Genomic DNA, 23,872 nt, shown 5'->3' on the forward strand with positions numbered 1-23,872 from the left:
ATTAAGAGAAAATCTAAAGATAATAACTACAGTTATGATAAACAGGCAACATTATTTACAAGGTCGTGCTTGGAGACTAGCCCAGGTTGTAAGCACATCAGAAAAACAATGCAACAAAAAAGTATTGCAATGACATTTAACCACAACACATTTCCAAAATAAGACAAGAAATAAGATATGAATACATTTTTTTTTTCACACATATGCAAGATATTCATGTTTTTACAATCTTGTGTGCTTGTTTGGCATGGTGTCCCTGGGGAAGCAACTGTCTGTAAGCCTGTTGGTCCTTGTTTTAAGGGACCTGTAGCCTCATCCACAGGACAGCAGGTAAAAAAGGTGGTGGCCGGGGTAAGATGAGTCCTTAATAATGTTGGATTGTGAGCTGGCAATGTCATACAGACTGGGCACAGAGCAGGCATCATTTGCTCCCATAATACCCCACACCACGAGGCCAAATGCCAGAATGATCTAAACTGCTGCTCTGTAAAAGGAGACAAGCAGCTTCTGCTGTGCCTTCCTACCACGGATGAGTACAATATAGAAAACACAATTCATTTTCCAATTTCTAATATTAAAAGAAAACATTTATTAAATACACCCTCCTGATCCCTGATAATTTATGGTTATAGTTTGGTGTATTTCAAACCAATTATTTTTAAATGGTTTGTATATCTTTAGAGAATTTGTTCCATAATTTACAGCTCTGGTAGGAAAAACTTGACCAGCCATAGATCTCTGGCAATGAAGTATGGACAATGATTATAGGGTAAAGAACTTTGCATACTTTTTGCTGAGGCCACTACCCCACTTTCACTAACGTGCTTAACTCATCCCTTCATCTTTGTACGAATGACGATAGAGTGATTCCTTCACCCCCTGCGCCTTTACCCCCCGTATGTTGGTTGCGAGCACAAACGTTAAAGTTAAGAAAATATTGCACATATTTTCGTGCTGCTCCTCTTTAACTCACAAACTCTAGGTACGCAAAACTCTCTCAAAGTACCTCTTCCACCACCACTAGCTCCATAGCGAGAACACCAAACACAATACAGCACTGGCACCTAATGCCTCCCAAAATCTACGACAGCAGATCTCAAATTTACATGGGAAATCTGCTCAATACATTTATTTCATGTTGGTGAAATACTGTGTGAGGTACTTTTAACATTTATTTTAATAAAGGGACAGTGTGTATTATTTGACAAATGGATGTCTATAGCCAGAGATCTTTTTACTGGCCCATGGCCTCTGTCATAAAATTAATAATATGTGGCCCTCCCGTAACATTGAACACAATATAAAATACATTTGTACAAAAGAAAGAATAGAAGATAAATATAGCCCTGATTCACCAGATGATGGTAGTAGCCCTTTGGCCACCTTGCCCTTGGCTTACTTGGAGAATGTCAGCGTACCTCATTTTCCACATGTGAATTAAAAAAGGAAAAATGACTGTGTGGGCCACCGCTTTCAGGACAAGTGGAAATAGGAGTATTTTTTCACCCAAATCCAAAACAACTGCTGAAATCCGAAACCACTGTCTGTATTTAAAGAATATTCAAGATGCACTGCCAGACAAAGCATGCTGACTACGGTGAGGTGTCTGAAAGCAAACGCTGTGAGAAGGTGAAGCAAATGCAAGCTGTTTTAACGGCATAGCAGCACTTTTTCACGAGACACAAAGGCGAGCTATTAGATTGTGACGCTGATCGCCGAAAAACTCCAAACTTTAGGCTTGTGTGTGTTTATTAATGATTGTTCAAATAATGCCAGGTTGAATAATCGTCCCCCCACACATTTTTCAACTTACTAAATCCGGCCCGCTTTCTGAAAATAAAACAAATACTAAAAAACTAAAGGAAGATTACAAACCACGGAAACTCGAATTAACCTACCCGCATCATATTTCTTTACATTTTTTTTCCAGTTTTTTGCAAAGTTTTGGTTTTTTTAGGTACCCATAGGAGCAAGATGATTGCCAATTCAGTTTCTTCTAGGTGAGGCTCTTGCTATGCAAAATAAATATAAAGCGATATAAATTATTTAAATAATCCTTTATATTGTGATGAGTGTACTTTTTAACCACTAGGAGGAGCTAAATATAACACACTTTCCTTTAATAATAGAGGAGCAACTCTGTGCTCCTGCGCCTATTTCTACCAACCAAATGAATGAATGAGGAAATCAAATCTCTTGTGTGGCTAAAAGGGGGCAGGGACAATGTCATGTTGGTAACTGTAAAAGATCTCAACTTACGTGTTTTTATGCAACTTATAATAACCCCTCTTCACTGGTGTGAGTTACCTCTACTTTGTGAAACTCGGCTTTTCCCTTAGATTTAGGATTAACACACTCCGCGTTTTCACAAAAGCTTCATTTAGAAATGGACCCCAATTTACAATTTAAATGTCTTTTCATTTGCGTGTAAGTCCGTTGCATTTAGAAGCCTGAACTCTTCCCGAAGAGTTATTTTTGCTGCTCCTTGTCTTTGCTTTTGTAGAGGTCAATGCAAAATAGTTAAATGTTGCATTGAGATACTTTGGCTCACAATAAAGCTTTTCGAGTCTGGCGCACACTTTTCTACCAGGGGGCGTCTAATGTGTTTTGGAACTGGGATAGGTGTGTCAGATCAACGCTCAATTTCCCTAGTAGCCTTCATAATGACATTTTGGACGGAGCCTGTTATCGGGTCATCATCCATTTTTCAGAATCCATAATGCTATCACCTTTTGCCAGTTTTATCCTTGTTTCTAAAGGCTTTGGTTTTCTGGTTTGGATAGTTTAGTTGTTCAGTGGCCATTTGTTTGTTACTTTGTTGATAAATCTGTGATTAAATGCCATCATTTTTGAGCACCTTGAAATGCTTCTTGCTTTTTGCATTTGGGCCCGCCGCAAAATCACAATGAAAGCAAAATCAAAAGTGGAAAAGAAAAGTTGGATCTGTTCCCTTTTTTGTTCGCCTAGACTTTTTGGAATGCTATTTATTGTTCATGTTGTCATATTTTTCTTTGTGCTCTTTTTTTTTAAGGAGACAGCCTGTCTTGTCATATCTGCACGCTTTCGGGGAATTTAAATAGAGGGAATGAGAGAGTGACCCTTCATTTTTGTGCAACCTTAACCCTTACCGTAGTTTTACTTCCATAAGCCTTATTGTCCGGTGCAACTTATATTTAAAAACATATCACAAAAGACTATTGTTTGGGGTGTACAAACTTGCGTTCTCCCTACGCTGCAACGACTAGTTGACATTGATGACAGAAAAATAAATTATAATAGAAGTAGTAGACAGTGGAATGCCTCAACTGAGGCATCTCTGCATGAATATAATCTCTCATGTGAAATAGCATCTCTGTCTCGAGTGGTAATAAACATACATAAATGCGTACGAAAACTTAATGTTTAACTAACTAACTAACTAAACAAAAATTTTATGTAATGGCCCCAGCAATGTGACACACGAACATACATTTCAACAGCACATCGGATAGTTGAATGAAACAGAGTCTGACTCGGTAAGATTCAAGTTACATTCAGGCCAATACAGTTTTGATGCATCACAGTTTTAATGTTGTTTTTGAGCATTTTCTTGTTACTTTGTCAATGAGTTTGTAATTAAACACCATATTTTTTGTGGTCTGCAGTTATATAGCGCTTTTCAAGACAATGAAGACTTCCCAAAGCGCTTTACAATGTACTCCACACTTACCCATTCACACACACTCACACACCAATAGTTTTAGAAACTTGCCATACAACTTACCTCCTGCGTTTGGGTCCCCCACATTATTATGATAGCGAATGAGCCTGTTCTTGGTTTACAGGGATAAAAAATGTTTTTTGATTTTAATTGATTACTTATATCCCTGTCCCTAAAAAAAATGACGAATGCTTATTTATGGCTTTACGTCTGTACTGACCAAAAACTGTGCCTAATTGATTTTATATTTCTCATAAAAATATGTATACAGATCTGCAGTTTATTCATTAAAATATTTATTTTTCATTACACCCACTTTCCTTGCGTAAATTATAATTATCCAGAAAATTCTCAATTATCAACTTCATGCCATATTTAAGAAAAATGAATTATCCGACGATTTGACTAGTCGACTATTGAAATAATCGTTTGTTGTAGCCCTGGTCGTCCCATATGTTCCATTCTTCTCTTCCATATGTTTATGTTTGTTGCGGTATGAAGCAAGTAACGGAAAAGAAAGAGACCTTTCCTGAGCGCGGATATTGGTGCGCACACCCACTCCTCAGCACGGCATTATCAGGAGGGAAGCAGAAGCCCGGGCAGCTATCAGGTCGTGCCTGCTTCCAAAGCAGCCCGCGAGGCTGGCGGGCGGCCGTGCAAGGGGACGCGACAGAAAGGCCAAGGCTCGTTAATTAACTTCAGTCAGCATTCACACTTATTGAGATGCGTAACCTTTGCTCAACCTCGCTTCATCATCTCACTACTTGGAATTGTCATTTAATGTCACCAAGCATATTTCAAAACACGGCACCTGCCTCAACGCAATCTTTTTCTTTTTTTTCTTTTTTTTTAATCTTTCCCATTTTCGTCTTTACTAACACATTTTGATTCCGGGCAGCTGCGGCACTTTGCACGGGTAAATCAATTCGGCAGTGTCCCCTATAAGAGACCTTTGTGTTTTCCTCCCATCGATCCTGTCAGGGCAGATACATTGAAGAGCAAGGCAGGCCATTACCCTCAGCAGTCCAAACTTTGATCTATACAGCAGATGACAGGTGCCAGACTTCAACTGCGTGTAATTGCAATGCTGAAAGGGCTGATTGTTAATTCCGCTGTCTCTCCGTCCTCTCGTTTGTTCGTGATTGGTTCATGCAAAGTGAAGTGGACGGGCATGTGTTCTGTCTGCGGGCGCAAAGGTCAATCTAGCACCTTGTTGACGGTCATTGGGGACGAAAGTTTGCTAAATATGGCCTCGCACCAATAAGGGGTACATTCCACTATCGATACAATGACAGTTTGAAAATTGTAATGTACTTTACGTGCTATGAAGCAGACCGGGTAATAAGGCACACTCCACTCCCAATAATACATTTAAATGAGAATAGGTTATTTCATGTAAGAAAAAATAAATAAAAGAGCTGCACTAAGTTTAAAAGTTTTTTACTTGAATAAACTCTTATTGTTTTATCTTTAATGGGGTTTTTTGTTGGCGTTTAGACTTCAGTAAAAAATCTGTGGGGACGAGCACGACGCCAGTCTCCAGCACCCCTTCCGGCCCCCCTTTCTCGATCCTAATGCGTTTTGCCCTGGCAGGCGCTGATAAAAGTAAGATAAAAGCAGATAGGAGCAATGGAAAATAAAGCTTAAGGGCTCAAGGAGTAACAAGCTCAGGGCCATCACCACCCTAAACAAGCGTGTAAAAACCATAAATATATAAATAATAATAATATAAATAAAATTTTCCTAGTGACAAATGTTTACATCTTGGGGGAAAAATGCATATCTCTCTCTCTCTCTCTCTCTCTCTCTCTCTCTCTCTCTCTCTCTCTCTCTCTCTCTCTCTCTCTCCCTCCCTCCCTCCCTCCGTCCGTCCGTCTGTCTGTCTATCTGTCTATCTATCTATCTATCTATCTATCTATCTATCTATCTATCTATCTATCTATCTATCTATCTATCTATCTATCTATCTATCTATCTATCTATCTATCTATCTATCTATCTATCTATCTATCTATCTATCTATCTATCTATCTATCTGTCCGTCCGTCCGTCCGTCTGTCTGTCTAATCAATCCTTTTCCAAACTGTTTATCCTGATTAGGGTTGGACAATTTGGTCACTTGGTTGTTTATTCGCAAATCAATGATTACATGGATTTGATAACACATAAACTAATTAATTTAACTCAACTATACTTTCATGTATTAATGGCGGAATAAATTAGTGCATGACATACATTCTTTGATAAAGGGTTTTTGGATTTTTCATTTTGTTTCACTTTTTAAAAAGTCCTAGATGTGTTCCAAAGAGTGACAACCTGACCTTGTGTCAAATGACAGTTTAATAGAATGACCATATTAATCATTCAAGATTACAGTGGTTACGTTATCAATTTATGTCGATACATAATGAGAGGAATCCTATTTGTGTCAACAATCAGGTAAATCGAGCGGACTAAACTGTTTTAAGTATCGTTTGGCTAATACTTTCTGTGCCCTTGTTTGAAGAAAAAAAAAAAAAAAGACAATTTGTCAATCTAATCGGCTCAATGATTAATGGTCAATAGTGTTTAATGTGCCAGGCTCTAGAAAACTGACAAATACGTATGTTATGTACAGTTTCTGGTCAAAATTTTTCAATTTTGGGACATATGTAGCCATTTTGTATTCCTATTGGTTTGTGTCTACCGTGTTCCAACATCAGATTTAATATAATACTTATATAATACTTTTTACGCCAGCTTGTTTTGCTGCAACAGGATGACAATAGAGTTTACAATGAAAAATGTTTATATTCACATGGGATCCCACTGTATATTTTGTCAGTATTTGAAAACAATTAGCTTTTTATTGCAACCTTTTCCTTTCGGTAATGAAGAACAAGTCTCAAAGCGTGCACTTCTCCCCCAAGGTGTAAACATTTGTCACTAGGAAATCAGCCCATATGCTTATAATTAAGAATATTTATGACAAAAGAGGGAAAAACATGTTTTCTGCTCATTGGATTCCCAAATTACGATGAATCAGTCACTTTTCACCATTTTATATTGAAAATTCTAGGACCAGAACATGTTCTTTTTAGTGGTTGCGTGCGCAACATCACGCAATGCATTAGCGTGTGTTATAATGAGCTACACCAGCATTGCGGTAACAAGCAACAGACAAACAAAGCATTAAGTTCAACGTCTTTTGCATAATGTAGGTCTAATATTTTTGTGGTAGCACCCAATAGTAAAGGCTGTGCACATGATGTGAGAGCCATCAAGCAAAGACAAAGTGACAAGTTCACTAGTGTTTGCATGAAACAATTGTCATTGTTTAAAACTAACTTGTAAATGCATTAGAGCTATGGTGTAATTGTAGAATAGTGCAATGACATTTAGCAGCAACATATTTCCAAAGTAAGTTAGTAAAAAAATCACCAGGTGTACTATTTCTTTCTATACATAGAGGCATATTTGTTTACAGTCTTCTGCGCTTGTTTGTGGTGAAAAACTGTCCTTGTTTTAAGGGACCTGTATCATCTGCCAGAACGCAGCAAGCTAAAAAGGTGGTTACTGAGGTGATAGCAATCCTTTATAATGTTGTTGGTTTTGCTGCAATATCGTGCGCCGGCATTGTCTTCCGGACTGGGCACAGAGCTACCAATGACTTTCTGGCCTGTGCCGTAGACTCTACAGACAGGTTTTGCGTAGACCACAGATGAGTCAATACAATCCAGTGAAAGTTGTTGCGGATAAATTTCACTTTATTTGGCCAACAGCACCGACATTGTGATATTTTACCGAGCAATGATTCTGACAGTCATCGAACAAATGAAATGTAAGCTACAGTAATTAATAAGGCAATCCAGCAAAATTGGCAAACGGAAATGTGCAAAACTGGAATCTGAGTCAATTCTTTCTGCAACAGAGGGGATAGGAGGATAACTCAATATGCGTGTCTGCAGTTTTTGTGAGCATATTTTGACAGTGAAATGGAACAAATGGTGACCAGGATGCGGATGTTTTAAAATGAATTTTGACCCTAATGGTGGAATCCGTTTACAATCTCAATTCTCTTGTTTTTCTTGCTTAATTAGAAACAAATCCTTAGAAATGGTCAAATATGGTAATTCACGCATGCCATTGTTTCTCTAATCTGTTTTAAAAGTGTAATTAGTTCAATAAAGTGATCTCTATATCACAATTTACAAAATAAATTACTACAATTTATCAAAACCTGAAAAATAATATTCTGGCGGAAATAAACCACTATATGAAAGAAGAGAACATGACTGATAAAGCGACTGCTAATGTTCATTCATTCATTCATTCATTCATTCATTCATTCATTCATTCATTCATTCATTCTGGTAATTATTTTTCTCCCTCTGTTCAAGTGTTTTGTTGATAGATTTTTTTGATAAAAATCTCAAGAGATAATCATAGTAATGAGAAAAATAAGCAATAGGATTTGAATCCCATTTGTTCACCAAAGTATCCACCTGTCACGCGTGAACTGCCCGACACGTTCGAAGGTGTTTGATTGTTATCTCATCTCTTTTGAGGCTTCCCGAAGAGTTTTCATTCTCAGGTATCTGTGGTACCACAATCCAGGCTTGGCGTTTTATTAGCCTTAGGTCGAATCCCTAATTTAAAACACACATTGACACATTGATAAGCTTAGGTTTGTTGATGACCACAGGTTTTGATTCTTGGAGGGTGGGGGATGGGGTCGTTGGCTCCTATCAACTGGGTCCATTCTCAGTGGGCCGTAGCTATCATGGGTAATTCCTGGAGGTAAGGGGGATGAAGAAAGGGAGAAAGAATGAATGGAAGGATGAAAGGAAAGAAAAGCAAGGAAGAAATGATGGAAGGGAGGAAGAAAACAAGTAAAAGGGAAGGGTGCAGGAAGAAAGTAAGTAAAAGGGAAGGACATAGTAAGAAAGAATGTAAATGGGAGGGATGGAAGAAGAGAGACAGTAAAGGGAAAGGATGAATGAAAAATGAATGTAAAAGTAGAGGGCAGAAGAAGAGACAAAAAAGGAAAGGAAAGGGGGAGGAAGACAAACAATGAAATGGAACAAGGAATAAGACAAAGTAAAAGGGAAGGGAGGAGGAAGAAAGACAGCAAAAAGAGAGGTGAGGAAGACAGAAATTAAACGAGAGGGGGAAGGAAGACAACAAGTAAAAGAGGAGGAGGGAAGACAGAGATGAATAAAGAACGTCGATATAAGGAAACACTGAATGAAAGACTGAACGAAAGACTAAACAAAAACCTAAAGAAAAAAGAGAATGAAAGACTGAAGGAAAGAAGGAAATATGGAAAGTAAAAGAGAGGGAGCGGGAAGAAAGACAGAAAACGAAAGGGACACAAGTAGTAATACAAAAAGTAAAAGAGAAGGAATGATGAAGACAGAATATAAAAGGGAAGGAGGAAAGTAGACAGAAAGTCAAAGAGAAGGAGGGAAGCAGGCAGATACAAAGACAGAATGAAAGATGTAAAGAAAGACTAAAAAGAAGACTGAAATAAATACAAAAGGAGACTGAAGGGAGGATTGAAGCTAGGACTGAGGAAAAATGGAAAGACTGGAGGAAAGACAAGGAAATAAAGGAGGATCGACTGATGGAAAAACAGAAGGAAAGACAAGAATAAAGTAAAATGAAGTAAAGGGAGGCAGAGAGAAAATATAGAAGTAAAGAGATAGAGAGGCAGACAGTGACAAATAAAATAAAATGAACAGATGGATTTGTGCTGCTATGCAAATTTTCCCTTACAGACTGAAGGAATGAACATTTGCTAAAGAGCTGTTTAAGTTCGAAGATACTGTGAGCATTGTAACCGACCACGATATCAAGGGACCTCTCTGAATACGATCGCAAGAGTCTTGACTCTTTTTCTGATGTGAGTCGTCCGACTTTGTGAAATTAACAACCAAACTATTTTTCTGGCTTTCAACACCCTATATGTGAAATAGAAAACTCAGTGCTTCCCTTGTTGATGGTTTCACTCAACTGTATTTGTGACTTGGACCTACGGCCATTTTAGATCTGTCAAAGCCGATTGGGCCGCAGCATTACGGCCAGTTTGGCGAAGGTTAGTCCTTTTAAATGCAAATCAGGCTTGTTGCGAATCTGCTCCCCTACGGAATCTAAGTTTGACCTTTGCGAGGGCTGGTCGCTCCAAAGACGTTGAGTAATCTTTAGCTTGCCGTCGTCGACTTCTCAATTTGTCAGCTTTGTGCGCTTGACCCGCTTTGCTTGTGGGTCAAAGCTATAACTCACATTCTGCAAGTCGAAGCGATCCCATTAGCTGCTCGCCGCATCCTCATTCTCGCCTTTTCTTCGCCGTCCGGCCGCTTTTGATCACTGCTAACGCAAATTGATGGCTTTCATACAGCCTTTTGATTAGAGCGCGCGATGAGTTACCGGACTGGGTCCGATCCAAATTGATGTTTGTGCACCGGCATGTCTTGAGGAAGGTGGACGTTCTGATCCCGGACGCGGCAGGGGCCTCGCTCGTAAATCACGCTTTGTGCGTCCGCTGTCGTATTTAGCCATCACTGCACGTCAGCATGAGAGAGATGGATTTACGTCTTTCTCTTGACAGCCTCAATTGAAAATGTTTCAGTGTGCGCCAGCATGTGACAAAATGTCAGGAGAATACAATACCAACGCTTGAAATCATAAATCGGAAGCTGTCGGCAAGTTTTTTTGTAATGATATGTTCTTCAAGTCAAGTCAAGTCAAGTCAAATGTATTTATACAGCCCTTAATCACAAAAATGTCTCAAAGGACTGCACAGGATTACAATGACACAATTACCTGATGTTAAACCAACATGCGGGCAAGGAAAAACTCAAAACCTCAGCCTGAGGAAAAAGAGAAACCTTGAGAAGGGACCTCACAAGTGGTATCCCCCTTCCAGTATGACCAGTGTGAACTACATTTAGCATTACAGTACACAAACATAGTAAACACTAGGTAACATGTTGAAAATTTGTCCTGGAAAGTGCATGACAGCAGCAACGCCCCCAGCCTGTAAACTAGTCCAGAAAGTTTATGACGGCCACGACGAAAGCTTCTCATCTCCAGGGATCGGAATTTTCCGCGGATCCGCGGATTTCCGCTGTTTTTGAACCCCATAGGTCATTCCCGTAAATCGTCTAAATTCGATGAGAAAATATTTTTGGGGGGGTGAGGTACGATACGTGACTGTTTCATCACCCCAAGTTAGCATTTAGACCATTAGTCGATAGGTTCGCTGATAACCAATCAGCGGAGCTTTTGTTCAGAGCATTTGCTTTCTCAAACATGGCGCTCCTTCCGGTCTTTTCAAACGGTGAAATGAGTGTTTGAAAAAGTAAATATGAAAATACTAAGAAAAGACGAGGCTTTTGTCTCCGAGATTGATAAAGGAATCAAGAATAAATTGAAGTGGTCATGGCTGGAGAAGACTGTCACAGTAAACGTTAAAATCGGCGCAAAGATCGAGGAAGTTACAGAAACTTTGAGCCAGTTCATCGCAAAGTGTGATGTTCCAGGGAAAGCAAAGTGTCTATACTGTGTCGATCTGATCAGTTATGGTACGCGAGGTTGTGTGGCACTGATCGATCATGCTAAAATGAACAAGCACAAAGCAAAAATAGCTTGCTGGCGATCAAATTATGCACTCGGATCCGCATTTTAAATCGGCAGCCACCGGTTCAACATTATTGGCCGTTTCAAATCCTTCCACTTCAAATACTAGCAGCAGTCAACCACTGGTTCCCCTGTGTGACAGAAAATCCCAATCTGAGGTATTTATAAATCTATTTATTTATGAAATGATTTTATTTTTTGTGTTTATACAATATTTAGAACAGGATAAACAAAATTTAAAATTTGTTATAAACATGATTAAAATAGATTATTTTGTATCATCATGATCACGTTCAATATTACGAATGCTTTTCAATGTCAATATATTATTATTTATATATATGTATGTATATATATATATATATATATATATATATATATATATATATATATATATATATATATATATATATATATATATATATATATATATATATATATTACATGGTTTCTGTTTTGTTGGATTTAATTCATTCTAGTGCAATTTTCACATAGCAAATAAGATAAATGCTGTTGACTTCAGGGGGGCTTTGCCCCCCTGACCCCCCCACCAGGCTCCGCCCTGGACCCTGGCTATTTCAGCTGAAAATGAAAATCTCCATTCTGATCCCTGCATCTCTGCCAGCTGGTCCATACAGGCGTTCACATGCTTCAGGTCAAACGCTGGTCCGCTGACTCATCTCAAATCGTCCTTCTCCTTTGTTTCACCACCAGGCAGGCAGTCGGAAAAAGACAGGACATTACAGAATATGAGGTGGGCATCAAGCATAAGCTTTGGAATAGAAGTGTGTCTTACGCCTTGATTTAAAAACTTCCATTGAGGTTGCAGATCTTATCTCCGGAGGCAGTGCATTCATAACACCAAGGCCCGGATGGAGAACGCTCTAAAGCCTGCAGACTTCTTGGCTTTAGGAGTCACAAGTAGACCGGCATTTTCCGACTCCGTGCAGGAACATAGGGGGAAATCAAATCAGAGAGATAAGAGGGTGCAAGTCCATACAAACATTTATATGTTAATAAAAGAACCTTAAAGTCACATCTTAAGTGGACTGGGAGCCAGTGCAAGTTGGCCAATACAGGAGTAATATGCTCAAACTTTTTGGTCTTAGTCAAAAGTCTAGCTGGTGCATTCTGAACCAGCTGCAAATTTTTGATGCTAGACATCGGGAGACCAGAAAGCAATACATTACAGTAATCAAGCCGATAATAAACGCATGAATTAAAACCTCTGCATCTGATTGGGACAGAATCGAACGAATCTTCGCAATATGACGGAGGTGGTAGAGAGCTATTCTAGTAATATTTTTTCACGTGTGACTGAAACGACAGAGATCTATCACCTTTTTTGTCAAAATTGCGTTATTCCTTTACCCTGCGTTTCTCAAACTTTTTTGAGCCCCAGACAACTTTTTTCATTAGACATGCCCGAAGCACATCCTCTGTCAAAAATGTTTAAAAATTCACCAGTTTAAGGATTTTTCCTTGATCTATTTTTAATTGTCAAATTGCCTGAATTGACATTTTATACTTTGTTTTATCATCTCTGTTTGCCTTGCCACATGTTTTTTTGGGTTAATAATTTCGCTGTTATTTTACATTTAATATATGTTATTTGTTTTTGTTTTTAGAAAGTTAGAAAGTACTAAAAATGAGCAAAACAAAAATGTTTTACAACATTCCAATGTTTTCTTTTTTTAGTTTAAATAAGAAAGGAATAAATTAAATCGGAAACAAATGTGCAGAGTGGTTACCTTAATTAATATATACGTTGTGACATTTTTAACACCTTCATCTGAATAAATCATCTAATATATTTCCTTGCACGACATTATAGGCACATGGTTAGTATGTAAAAATAGAGTAGTAATCTGCTGCTACCTACTAATACAAATGAATGTCAATGGAATAAAGCAGATATACTGATCAACAACATTCTTTTTGCAAACTTGAAATTGGGAAATTTCCTGTGACACACGAGATACCCTGGCACTCTGGTTGGAAAAAAACAATGCCCTGACCCATTAAGGCACTCGGCAAAGCTAGTCTGGAAAAAAGAAAATAGTTATAAACAGCCCGAAAACCTGTGATTTCATTTATTCATTCAAAGCTTAGTGAATGATTGTCATTTCAGCCCCTGATGTTCATGGAACCATATTTCCAACACATCTGCAAGCTTGCACTTCTGTCTTTCACACACAACAAATTATAAACTGTCAATATAATCAATAAACTAAAAATTTAATAGTAACACATCACATCATTAGGGCTTCACATCAGGTAAGGGCAGCTGCAGTTTCTCCTGTCTTCGGTAGTGGAAGAGTTCAAGGTAGCCAAGTGTAGGGCTGTCATGATGCTCAAAGATTCTAGCGACGAGATGGTTATGGGCGCGGGCGTGATTACAAGATCGGGGCGTAAATGGGCAGCAGACAGCCAAGTACATCAGGCAGAAGGCAGGCTGAGGTTGAAAGATCGGAAATGCATGCGTAGGGCGTCAGGGACTAGGGTCTACTCATTTCCAGCAATGGTCAAAAGCTGACCCAAGGCAGAGGAGAGACATGGTGCAGGCCGAGGTCCGTCAACTGGAGGAGGAAGGCAGGTGGTCCAGGGCGGTGGAGCTTGGAGTCCAAGGAGCCTGGACGAAGTGGGACCTACCAAAGCGAAGGATCACCTGGCCAGAACTCTGTAGGTTGGAACCGTTCCGGATCTCTTTCTTGCTCCGGTCAGTGTACGATACTCTTCCAACACCAAACAACCTGTACAGGTAGGAGTTGAGGGAGGACCCAACGTGCAGGCTATGTGTTGGGAGAGGGTCACTGGCGCATATTCTGGCAGGATGCCAGATTGGTCTTAGCCAGGGCAGATACCGCTGGCGCCATGACAAGGTCCTCGGTGCACTGGCTTACATCTTGGAGCAGGGAAGGCAGAAGAAGTGCCAACCTCAACCCAGTCCAATACATTCCATCCAGTTCGTCAGGGAAGGGGAGAAACCAGCATCCTCCAAGAAGACCAAAAAGAGCCTCCTGCAAACAGCACCAGCGTGGGAGATGAAGGTAGACCTGGGAAGGGAATTACACTTTCCCCAGGTGTGCCAAACTTCCTTGAGGCCAGACATCATGATTTGGTCAGAAGAGGCTCAAAAATCATCCTGATTGAGCTAACTGTACCATGGGAAGAAGGATGCAGCGAAGCCCATGAAACAGTGCAGGGACAAGGGATGGCAGACCTGGTTATTCCCAGTGGAGGTCGGGTGCAGGGGCTTCCCAGCACAGTCTGTATGGGACACATTAACAGCTCTGGGAATAAGTGGAAGGAAGAGGAAGGCAGCTGCCAAAAGGGTGGGGGATGCCGCGGAGAGAGCCTCTTGCTGGCTCTGGAGTAGGAGAGAGGAGTTTAGCTGGGGACCAGGAGAAGATGGGCAGTGACTGGCCATCACTGCCGGCCCGCCAACTCGAGGGCGTTGTGGTTAAGGGTTGAAACACCCAGTGACGGTTGGACACCACTTGAGGACATCTTCTCCTGGTTGAAAGCTACAGTCACTCTTTGGGTGACTGCAGAAGTTGCACTGATTAGAAGTGTATGCAATAGTATATATATATATATATATTGCTGAGAGCAGGGGCTGGGATATCAAAATTGTGTCATTCGTGGCGGGTCTATTTTATTATTCTTTAAGTCTAAAATTAACAGGACCTGTGCGTCCACGATCCATTATACCTGGTCAGCTATAGCTCTGAGCGGCGACCAAAAAGCACATTTCAAACATAGGGGAGGTTAGTTTTCAGATTGTTTGCATATCGCGGAGGGTTCTGACAGAGGGTTCTGGTCTCCATTAACCGAGAAAAAGAGGGATTGCAGTAGTGCTTTGAGTGCTTCTTGAATAAGTTAATTGTAATTGGGTGCAAGAACCGACTGAGTATCTGATTAATTGTCCAAGGCATAAAGCCTATTCTGATGCATTTCTAATGCATAAGCGACTGAGCATTGGTATTAAAAAGGTATTCTTGCTCCAGGCGCTGATGGTAGAAATGTGTTGATGCAAATCCAGGGCCAAATGGGTTAACTGGCCAACCTCCGTTTTCTGCTTTCTGAAACTGTTGTTTCTCTCACCTGCTGTCCAAAATCAGTTAATTGATTTTAAATGGAATTGAACATAACAACACAGATTGCATAGCATCTGGTGTGGTAAAATAATCAAATTCTCATTTAGGTTTCCAGATTCTTGTGGCTTTGTGAAAGGAGGTAATGCCATTGACTGGTCCAGTCTGGGACAAGTGGGTTGTAGCTGTTCTTGATCCTAATCAAAGGTGAACCCTGGATTGATTCTAATCAGAAACGTGGCCTGCTGTCGTCTCTGCAACTGCATTGGTCCTTCCGCCCACACTCGGCTGTGTCTCCAGTCAACAATGATTCACAGTGCGGGGAAGGAGATGAGCAATGGGGCTTTGATTGTGAAATTTTACCTGTTCAATATTTTTTTTAAAAGCAGGAGAGTACTCACATCACTAGTCTCACCATTTTGGGGAAAACGGGGTCTGTTGCATTTTTTGACAGATTGATGGATTTCACCTTTTGCACAATGAGATCATTCGCTGGATTTACATGCACAGTGCTGAGTTGACAGTATCACCACTTGGTTGAGCGTGATAAATGAGCGTGATTAAGAAGCTGTTGTTAAGGAGGACAGCTACTCTTAGCACCTCCTTTCACAAAATGTGAAGCCAATAGTCCCTTTTAGACCTCAACAGTGAAGAGACGTCCTTGTTAAAAACTTGTGTTAACTACAATCCCTCTTCAAAAGTCTTTTGAACGCTAAAAAAAACAACCACTCACATTGGGCGACCCGTTATTTACCAAAGTATCTTTCTCAGGGGAACAAATAAACATTTGCCATCATACCATTATGATCTTTTAATCAAAGAGTGTCCTTTAAATGGGAGATATTCCCACCCTGCCCACGCAAAATTAAAGAGTCAAAGGGAAACCCGCTTGGAGCTTTAATCCTGAGAAGCTTTCTGAGTGTGACGTCGTGCACAACGACGGTTTAGGCTCTAAAGCTGTCAAGTGGGATTTTTCTTTACAGTTTTTTTTCAAAAAGAACGTTCTCAATTGATCAACTTGAAGGGGATTCCGCTGTACTTCATGCATACATATTTCAAAATAAGGCATCTTATATTCCTTTAAAATAATCCGTTATTTTAAATTATAACATAGTTGCTTTTAAAATAAAGTTCTCAACAACACAATTGAGGTACTTATAAAATAAGGTGATCTGCAAACTAACTCAGTTACCGTTTTCTCAAATGGGAGGGGCCAGAGCCAGCATTGTCATATCGCGTTTAGACTTATCAGACAGAACAAAAATGAACATACATACATTTATTGTGTAGCAAAATGAAATGATATATATTATGCTTAAGGATATGCCCCTTGTGTTGAGATAAACATAGTATATTTTTATTTTTACTTTTAATTAATTTTAATGCATTTTTCTCTTTAATTCGGCAACACTCTCTGTTCCCTTGATTTTTTTTTATCTTTGTTTTGCGATTTTATCGATTTATTGTTGCAGCCTTAGTTTCCAAGTAAACTTCTGTGAAAAACAGCTTTTTGCATTTTAAGCAGACCTTTCACATAGCTGCTTCATTTTTTTCATTTGTTATACCTCCAATTTCTAAACAATGCTTTTCATAGACACAAGGGCACTTTGCTTACAAAATAAAGTTTTAATGCAAGAACACTGAACGTATGCATGAACAATGCATGAACTTTGCAATAACTTTTCAGCGGCTGATGTTTCCTGTGACGTGATCACCCAATTTCTGTCACTATGGTTATTGTGTTCCTGCGGATCTGCACAAACATCATCCTTCTCTGCCTCGATCATGACAAAGGGACGTCGTCACCTTTTTTAGAAAGGAAAAAGCTCTGTTAAAGCATTGACTCTGTACTTATCTTCGCTACTCTCACCACACTACTTCACTATGCCTGCTTGCCATATGGGACGTCTACACACACCAGGAAGTGGGGGCTTCCTTTATGTGTGGACAAAGGTCTGATCAAAGCTATTTGAAGGTGATTTATCATGCTGAAATCATTCCCAGAGGCTTGATTTTTACTGATGAGCAGTGTGAAACTCTTTTTAATATATATTTAAAATAAAACAAAAACAGCATTTTTTTTTATATCTTGACACTGAGTGAGAATGCTTCTGAAAATGTTATGGCATTGAACGAGTTAATGGTAACTATGGCAACACTGGGTCAACAATCAAACAAACATATTTCGTCCAGCTGCAAGGTCTGATAATAAACTCGTGTCCACAGAGGAGGCCCATCTGTTAAATTTTTGAGTTACTGCCTTCGTCTGTGTCTCGTTTTGCTGCTGTAAGAAACAGACGAGGCCCTTTGTGGCTGAGTTAGAAGGAGTGCTTTGCAATGCATAATAATGCAGGAAAATACATCTCAAAAAAGAGGCAAAGCCATTATGCCGGTCCTTTTGACTTTTCAATGCGATCCTTGATGTAGTGTTGAAAAGCAATCTCCGGAGACGTTCGGCCTTACTTTCGACTGGCTCTTACGAAACAGCGCGACTCGGCTGCCTCACAAATATCGTGTGCTCCGTTAACCCAAAGTCCAAATGGGGAATATTCAGGATACACTTGTTTGATGGATGTCGCGAAATAGGAATTGATTATTTGATTGGCGGGCCGGCTTGTTGTGCCGTCCCCGCGGCACAGCAAAACATGCCATTAATTGACGTCCCAACGATTACATGCACAAAGCGCCTTGCTTAAGTCGTCCGACACGATGATCAACTGCTTTGCGCCTGTTCCACGTTTAAACTCCTTATTTATTGTACGTCCATTGATCGCTGGGGGGGACGCTCTTTTTACATTGAAAGATGAGATGTCCGAGTGATATATTGCAACCCTTGGCGAGGGACAACTTTTGCCGATCACGCCCGGTATTCTTAATCTGGGTGGGATAAACGTACCATTTGGGATTTTAGAACTTTGCATCTTTTATCCATGATCACAAGCAGTCTCTAAAAGCAGCAAACCAAATTTAAAATCAAATTACACCAAATTATGATGATGACTCACTTCCTGAAGAAAAATATAACAAAAACTCTTTTCATGTGTAATTTCTTGCGGTTAGGACGAAATCCCGTCGTGTCTCCTTTGATAGAGCCTCCGTAACCTTGTATAATCAGAGCTGTTTTTTTATAAATCCTATTGAATGAAAGAAAAACACTGAGTTAGTTATGATAAACTAGAGTGTGACACCATGTGTATTTTCTTATTTATTTATTGTTTCATTACCTTTAAGACTGAAAAACTGGGATAGTGTATACGTACTGAGAATAAATACACTGCAGTTTGTCACTAATCTTAAATATAATCTTTTCACTCTATTTAAAATGTTTTCCAGTAAAAATAGAAGATCATACAAAATAACAAAACTTTATTTCTGTACTACAGCATTCCTCTTATTTGACTTAAGTATTTTAAAATGTACACATAATAAGGGAAATGTTCCACTACTGTATAATGTTTCCCTTTTAAATTATTGGGTTCTTGTATTCTTAGGTCAACACTTTTTAAAAGTAGAAGAATAAAAATATATTTTTGCATTACATTTCTTATTTTAGGTATATTTTAAAATTTATATTAATTGTTTATCAGTGTGCTCAATGATGTATTATGCAGTAAAAGTTGGAAAATAATCCTGAAAACAACATCATAATTGAATGTATATTTTCCCATTTCTCTCCAGTTTCTAAATTGTTTATTTAGTAAAAAAAAACAACACTGTACTACATTGTTTAAATTGTTTATGTAGTAAAATAGTAAATGAGAGAATAATGCATGAAATTGGCAAAACTTATCATATGTAGTAGAAAAAGTTGATTTGGGTATATTTTGCATATATTGTTCATAATCAACTAAAAGCATTTTTTGAAATGTTTTGTTTAAATATAATAACAGTATTTTCAAAGAACAAAGTAATTATCTGTCACAAAAGAAAGTTTTATATGGAAATATGATTTACTTACTTTTTTACTGCATTTTTTGATGATTTCTTTCTAGTGCAGCTCCAAGAGCTGCATTGACTTTCCCAAAAATAGTCAATATTTTTTGGGAGTCCTCTATAACTGTTCTTTTGTCGCGGTTAATAGGGACAACAACACTCTGTAATAGTTGAGCATGGATAATGGATTGCTGCAACATGGGTGCCCTCCATTTTAGGTGGGGAGAAAATAAAAATGACGCACGATGCATGACCTATACTGGTATGTGCTCTCTCTGCCCTTGCAGTAGTCAATCTAAGTTAAAGGTTTGCGTCCAAATAATTGCAGTTGATTTTGGCCGGGCCACGATGGTACACTCCAGAGGTCTAACCGTAAAAAAAAAACTTCTGCTGGCCCCTGCTCAGTAATACTAGACCAGGAATAATGGATCGCAGCCGCAACCGTGATTTCATTTTAGGAGGGCCAGAACAACACTCCTCCTGACAAATTGTCTTCTGCCTAGAGGTAAGATATCAAGGCTAAGCCCGAGTCGGGTCGGGCCCAAAACGTCAATCAATATGTTTGGGTCAGGCATGGCTTTGCTTTTGCAAACTGTGATGCTGCTACAGTAACATCAAAGTGTGCTGTAATATACTAAACTTTTGTGTCAGGTTCATTGTGACATTTTTACACCAAAAATATCCAAAAAAAGAGGTACAGACGCTTACTTGTTTTTCAGCTAGCAGAAACCTGAGGAACGACCGGACTTGGGAGCTTGCTCGTCAAATTCGTGTGTCACTCAGTTTCTCCAAAGATTTTATTTTCACTTGGGAGGGCCCTAGATACATCCATGTCTGCTAGATAAGGGAAACACATAACTCGAGGAGACGTCAAACTTGTTTTATCTCTGGTTAATATGAGAAGACTGCTTACAAACCATCCAACATTAATAACAGACCTTTTGATAACATCATGTTTATAATAAGCAAATGTGTGATAACTATCTGATAATTATTCATACACCTTGCAGTGTCAATTCAAAGAACTCCTCATAGTATCTGTCTATTATTCACCCATCATTGTTCTTCTTTGTCTCACTGCCTCTCTCTCTTTTTTAAAGTGTGGCGCTGGATTATTAAGGATGTACTGGTGCTATGGTTTACGGCCCAATATCCAACCTGTCAAAAAATCCTTCAACAATGAAAATTTGTCAGCTAATGTAACTTCTTCAGACACAGAAAATATAAAAGATGAAATGTTTATTGTTGCATTAAGCTTTGGTTTTGTTACAAAAGTATTGATCTGTTTTAATAAGTCACCTCTACTCCGCCCAAGTCGTCACAAATAATATACAATTCCGGGTTTGCTTTGTTATCGGTTGGTTGGGCTCGGGCCCGGGTTAGGGCAGTCTGATTTTTTTTTAGTTTTTAGGCCTGCTCTTACCTCTGCTTCTGCCAGTATCTGCTCGCAGCAATATAGGATTTGGGATAACAGATCGCGGCTGCGCGAGTGCACTTCATATTAGTCGGAAATGAAGGCAAAAATGGCGGCAGGTCCAACAAACTTGTGCTATCCCGGTCCCCACTTGCAGCATTATGCGATCAGGGATAAGGGATTGTGGAATATTTTTCAATCTGTGATAAAATGAGGCTGCGAAGTATAAAGTGCGAAGTTAAAGTTATGACATTAAAGCCAAACACTAAGTTTTCTTCTGTTTTTAGTCATTGTTTTATCGTTTGAAGTTGGAGTGTGCACACATTGTTGGCTACCACAAAGAAACTGAAGTTTTCCAGGCTTTTGGAAGACAGTTAATTATCCAGCAAGGCTGTGAGGAATGGCACCACTATTGTTATCTTGAGAACGTTGCCTGATATAGCTCCACCCACCTTCACCACCTCGAGTGCAGTTGCTAGGCAACCAGGAAAGACTCAGAAAGGCACCACAAATAAACTGTTGGATGTTGAATGAACGTTGGTAAGCAGGTTGACATGGCCTTTACCAAACTCAACATTCTCCTCTTGTCCTTCTGCAGATCCCACAGATCAGCTATGCGTCCACGGCGCCCGAATTGAGTGACGACAGGCGCTACGACTTCTTCTCCAGGGTTGTCCCTCCAGACTCCTTTCAGGCCCAGGCTATGGTGGACATCATCAGAGCACTAGGATGGAGCTATGTCTCTACAGTTGCGTCAGAGGGCAGCTACGGCGAGAAAGGAGTGGAGGCCTTCACGCAACTCTCCAAAGAAGCCGGTTTGTTTCTAAAACTGCTTTAAAATACCCACATACTAAAATATAATTGTACCAAACATTTTCATAAGACGTGTACCTACACGGGTAGCACGGCGGCGCAGTGGTTAGTGCGTGTGCGGCACAGTTCTAAGGTCTTGGGAACCTCCTGTGTGGGTTCGAATCCAGCTACCGGCCTTCCTGTGCGGAGTTTGTATGTTCTCCCCGTGCTTGCGTGGGTTTCTTCTGGGCACTCTGGTTTCCTCCCACATTCCAAAGACATGCATTTCAAGTGAATTGGCCGGTCAAAATTGTCCCTAGGTGTGAATGAGCGAGCAAGTTGTCTGTCCCTGTGTGCCCTGCGATTGGCTGGCAACCAGTTCAGGGTGTCCCTTGCCCACTGCCCGATGATTGCTGGGATGGGCTCCAGCACCCCCGCGACCCTACTGAGGATAAGCGGTGCAGCTAATGAGATGAGAGATGAGGTGTACCTACACTTCGATAATTATGACTATTTACATAATAAAGATTCATATGGTAAAGAATAAAAATTGTAAAACTGGTAAAAACTAACGCTTATAAATCATTTACCTTTGTGTAACTCGTACATCATTATGTATTCCACAATCATTTGCTTCTTCCACTCAATCGTTGTTGTGACTGTTTTCTCTTTTTCCTTCCCCTTATCGCTAACTTTCTTGGGAGTCATTAATAATGGCAATGAAAGAAAATAAAACCAACAAAAATAAAATAAAAACACAATTTGGATGGGGCTGATTGATTGAACTGGGGGAAGATCTACTTTTAAGGAGCATAATTTTGCCAAGACTAAGTCCCGCGACCGACTGAAAACGGCTCCAAGACCCACGTTTGGGTCCCTACCCACCAGTTGAGAAACATTGCTTGAAAACGTACTTAAGCCAGTTCCCCTCAGCTAAAAAAAACCTTATTTCGCATTTGCGATTCATCTTAACGGCCCCTTGTTTTAGGAAGATTAATTATTGATGATTGGCAATGTGTGCCTGAGTTCCCCAGCGATTTGCAAAGTGTTGCTGCACATGTAGACTGAGGAGAGGCTTGTTAGAGAAATTTTTCATCACAATAATCGCATTACTTTTTTTATGTAATCAGTCAAGCCTTTTCAGCTTCAAAACACACAGGGAATAGTCCGAAAATATCGGATGTCTTTTGTGTTACAGTGTCCCCTTGCTGTTCTACTTATCCTTTTTTATTTGTTTATTTATTTACTTTCTTGTGTGTATCCAATCTACTGATCACAGCATGGTAATGGCAGTCAGCGATCTTGGTACTCAGCCAGCACAAATTACTTTAGTTGCTTCTAAGAAGGCGCAGGTTGTTAGATTTTTTTTCCCTTTGTCTCTCGAAAAAGCCTCTCATTTGCGAGGTTATCATTTCTTCAAGGCTTATTTTAGATCTCGTCAGCCAAAGCCATATTTGTTTGTGTTTATAGGGATGATAATAGAGAGTAGAACACAAAATTGAAAATCGTAAAACGGGGTTGGGATTGCAGACTTGCAATTCACAAATAAAACACGTGTACATTTTGTCAATCGTTCTAGTCTTGAACTTAAGTTGTTAGAGCAATGTCCTGTGTTAAATTAAAAATAAGTTTAACGTAGGTTTGAACATATTTAATATTAAAAGCTTGGAACATAAGTTAAACTAGAGTTTAGCTTAGATTTAAACATTTCCACTGAGGTTGCAGATTGAATCTCAGGGGGAAGAGCATTCCACTGCACCGGGGCCCGATTGGTGAACGCTCACGAACCTGCGGATCTCTTCTTGGCTCTTGGGAACACGAGTAGACCAGCATTTTCAGAGCGAAGGCTCTGGACCGGAACATAGGGGGAAACTAAAACTGAAAGATATGAGGGAGCAACCAACCAACAGAACCTTAAAATCACATCTTAAGCTAACAGGGAGCCAATGCAAGTTAGCTAAAATCGGGGTAATGTGGTCAAACTTTCTTGTCTTAGTTAAAAGCCTCGCTGCAGCATTTTGTACCAGCTGAAAGCTCTTGATTTTGGACTTCGGAGGACCGGAGAGTAGTGCATTACAGTAATCGAGACGGAAGGTAACAAACTCATGAATTATAATCCAACTGAGATAGTATGGGGCGAATTATAGCAATGTTGCGAGGATGGAAAAAAGCTGTTCTAGTAATAGTCTTAACGTGTGTTTGAAAGGACAGATCGGGGTCAAATTGACACCTAATTTTTTGACTTAAGGTGATATTACATTTGTCAATGTTCAGAGCAGTTTTTGAGAACAAGTCACGGCATTTAGATAGACCAAT

The 23,872-nt window shown here is 39.6% G+C and overlaps 1 protein-coding gene across 1 annotated transcript in view; it reads left to right on the forward strand.

Moving 5' to 3' along the window:
• grm7 (glutamate metabotropic receptor 7) overlaps nucleotides 1–23,872 on the forward strand; it is a 291,722-nt gene that overhangs the window by 81,124 nt on the left and 186,726 nt on the right. The window contains exon 2 of the mRNA XM_088332773.1: nucleotides 21,363–21,579. Within this exon, the coding sequence (XP_088188899.1) occupies nucleotides 21,363–21,579 (217 nt within the window). The remainder of the gene's footprint in view (nucleotides 1–21,362; nucleotides 21,580–23,872) is intronic.

Source organism: Urocampus carinirostris, chromosome 3 (genome assembly GCF_059441175.1).
Source record: "Urocampus carinirostris isolate Australia breed hairy pipefish chromosome 3, RoL_Ucar_1.0, whole genome shotgun sequence".
Taxonomy (NCBI): Eukaryota; Metazoa; Chordata; class Actinopteri; order Syngnathiformes; family Syngnathidae; genus Urocampus; species Urocampus carinirostris.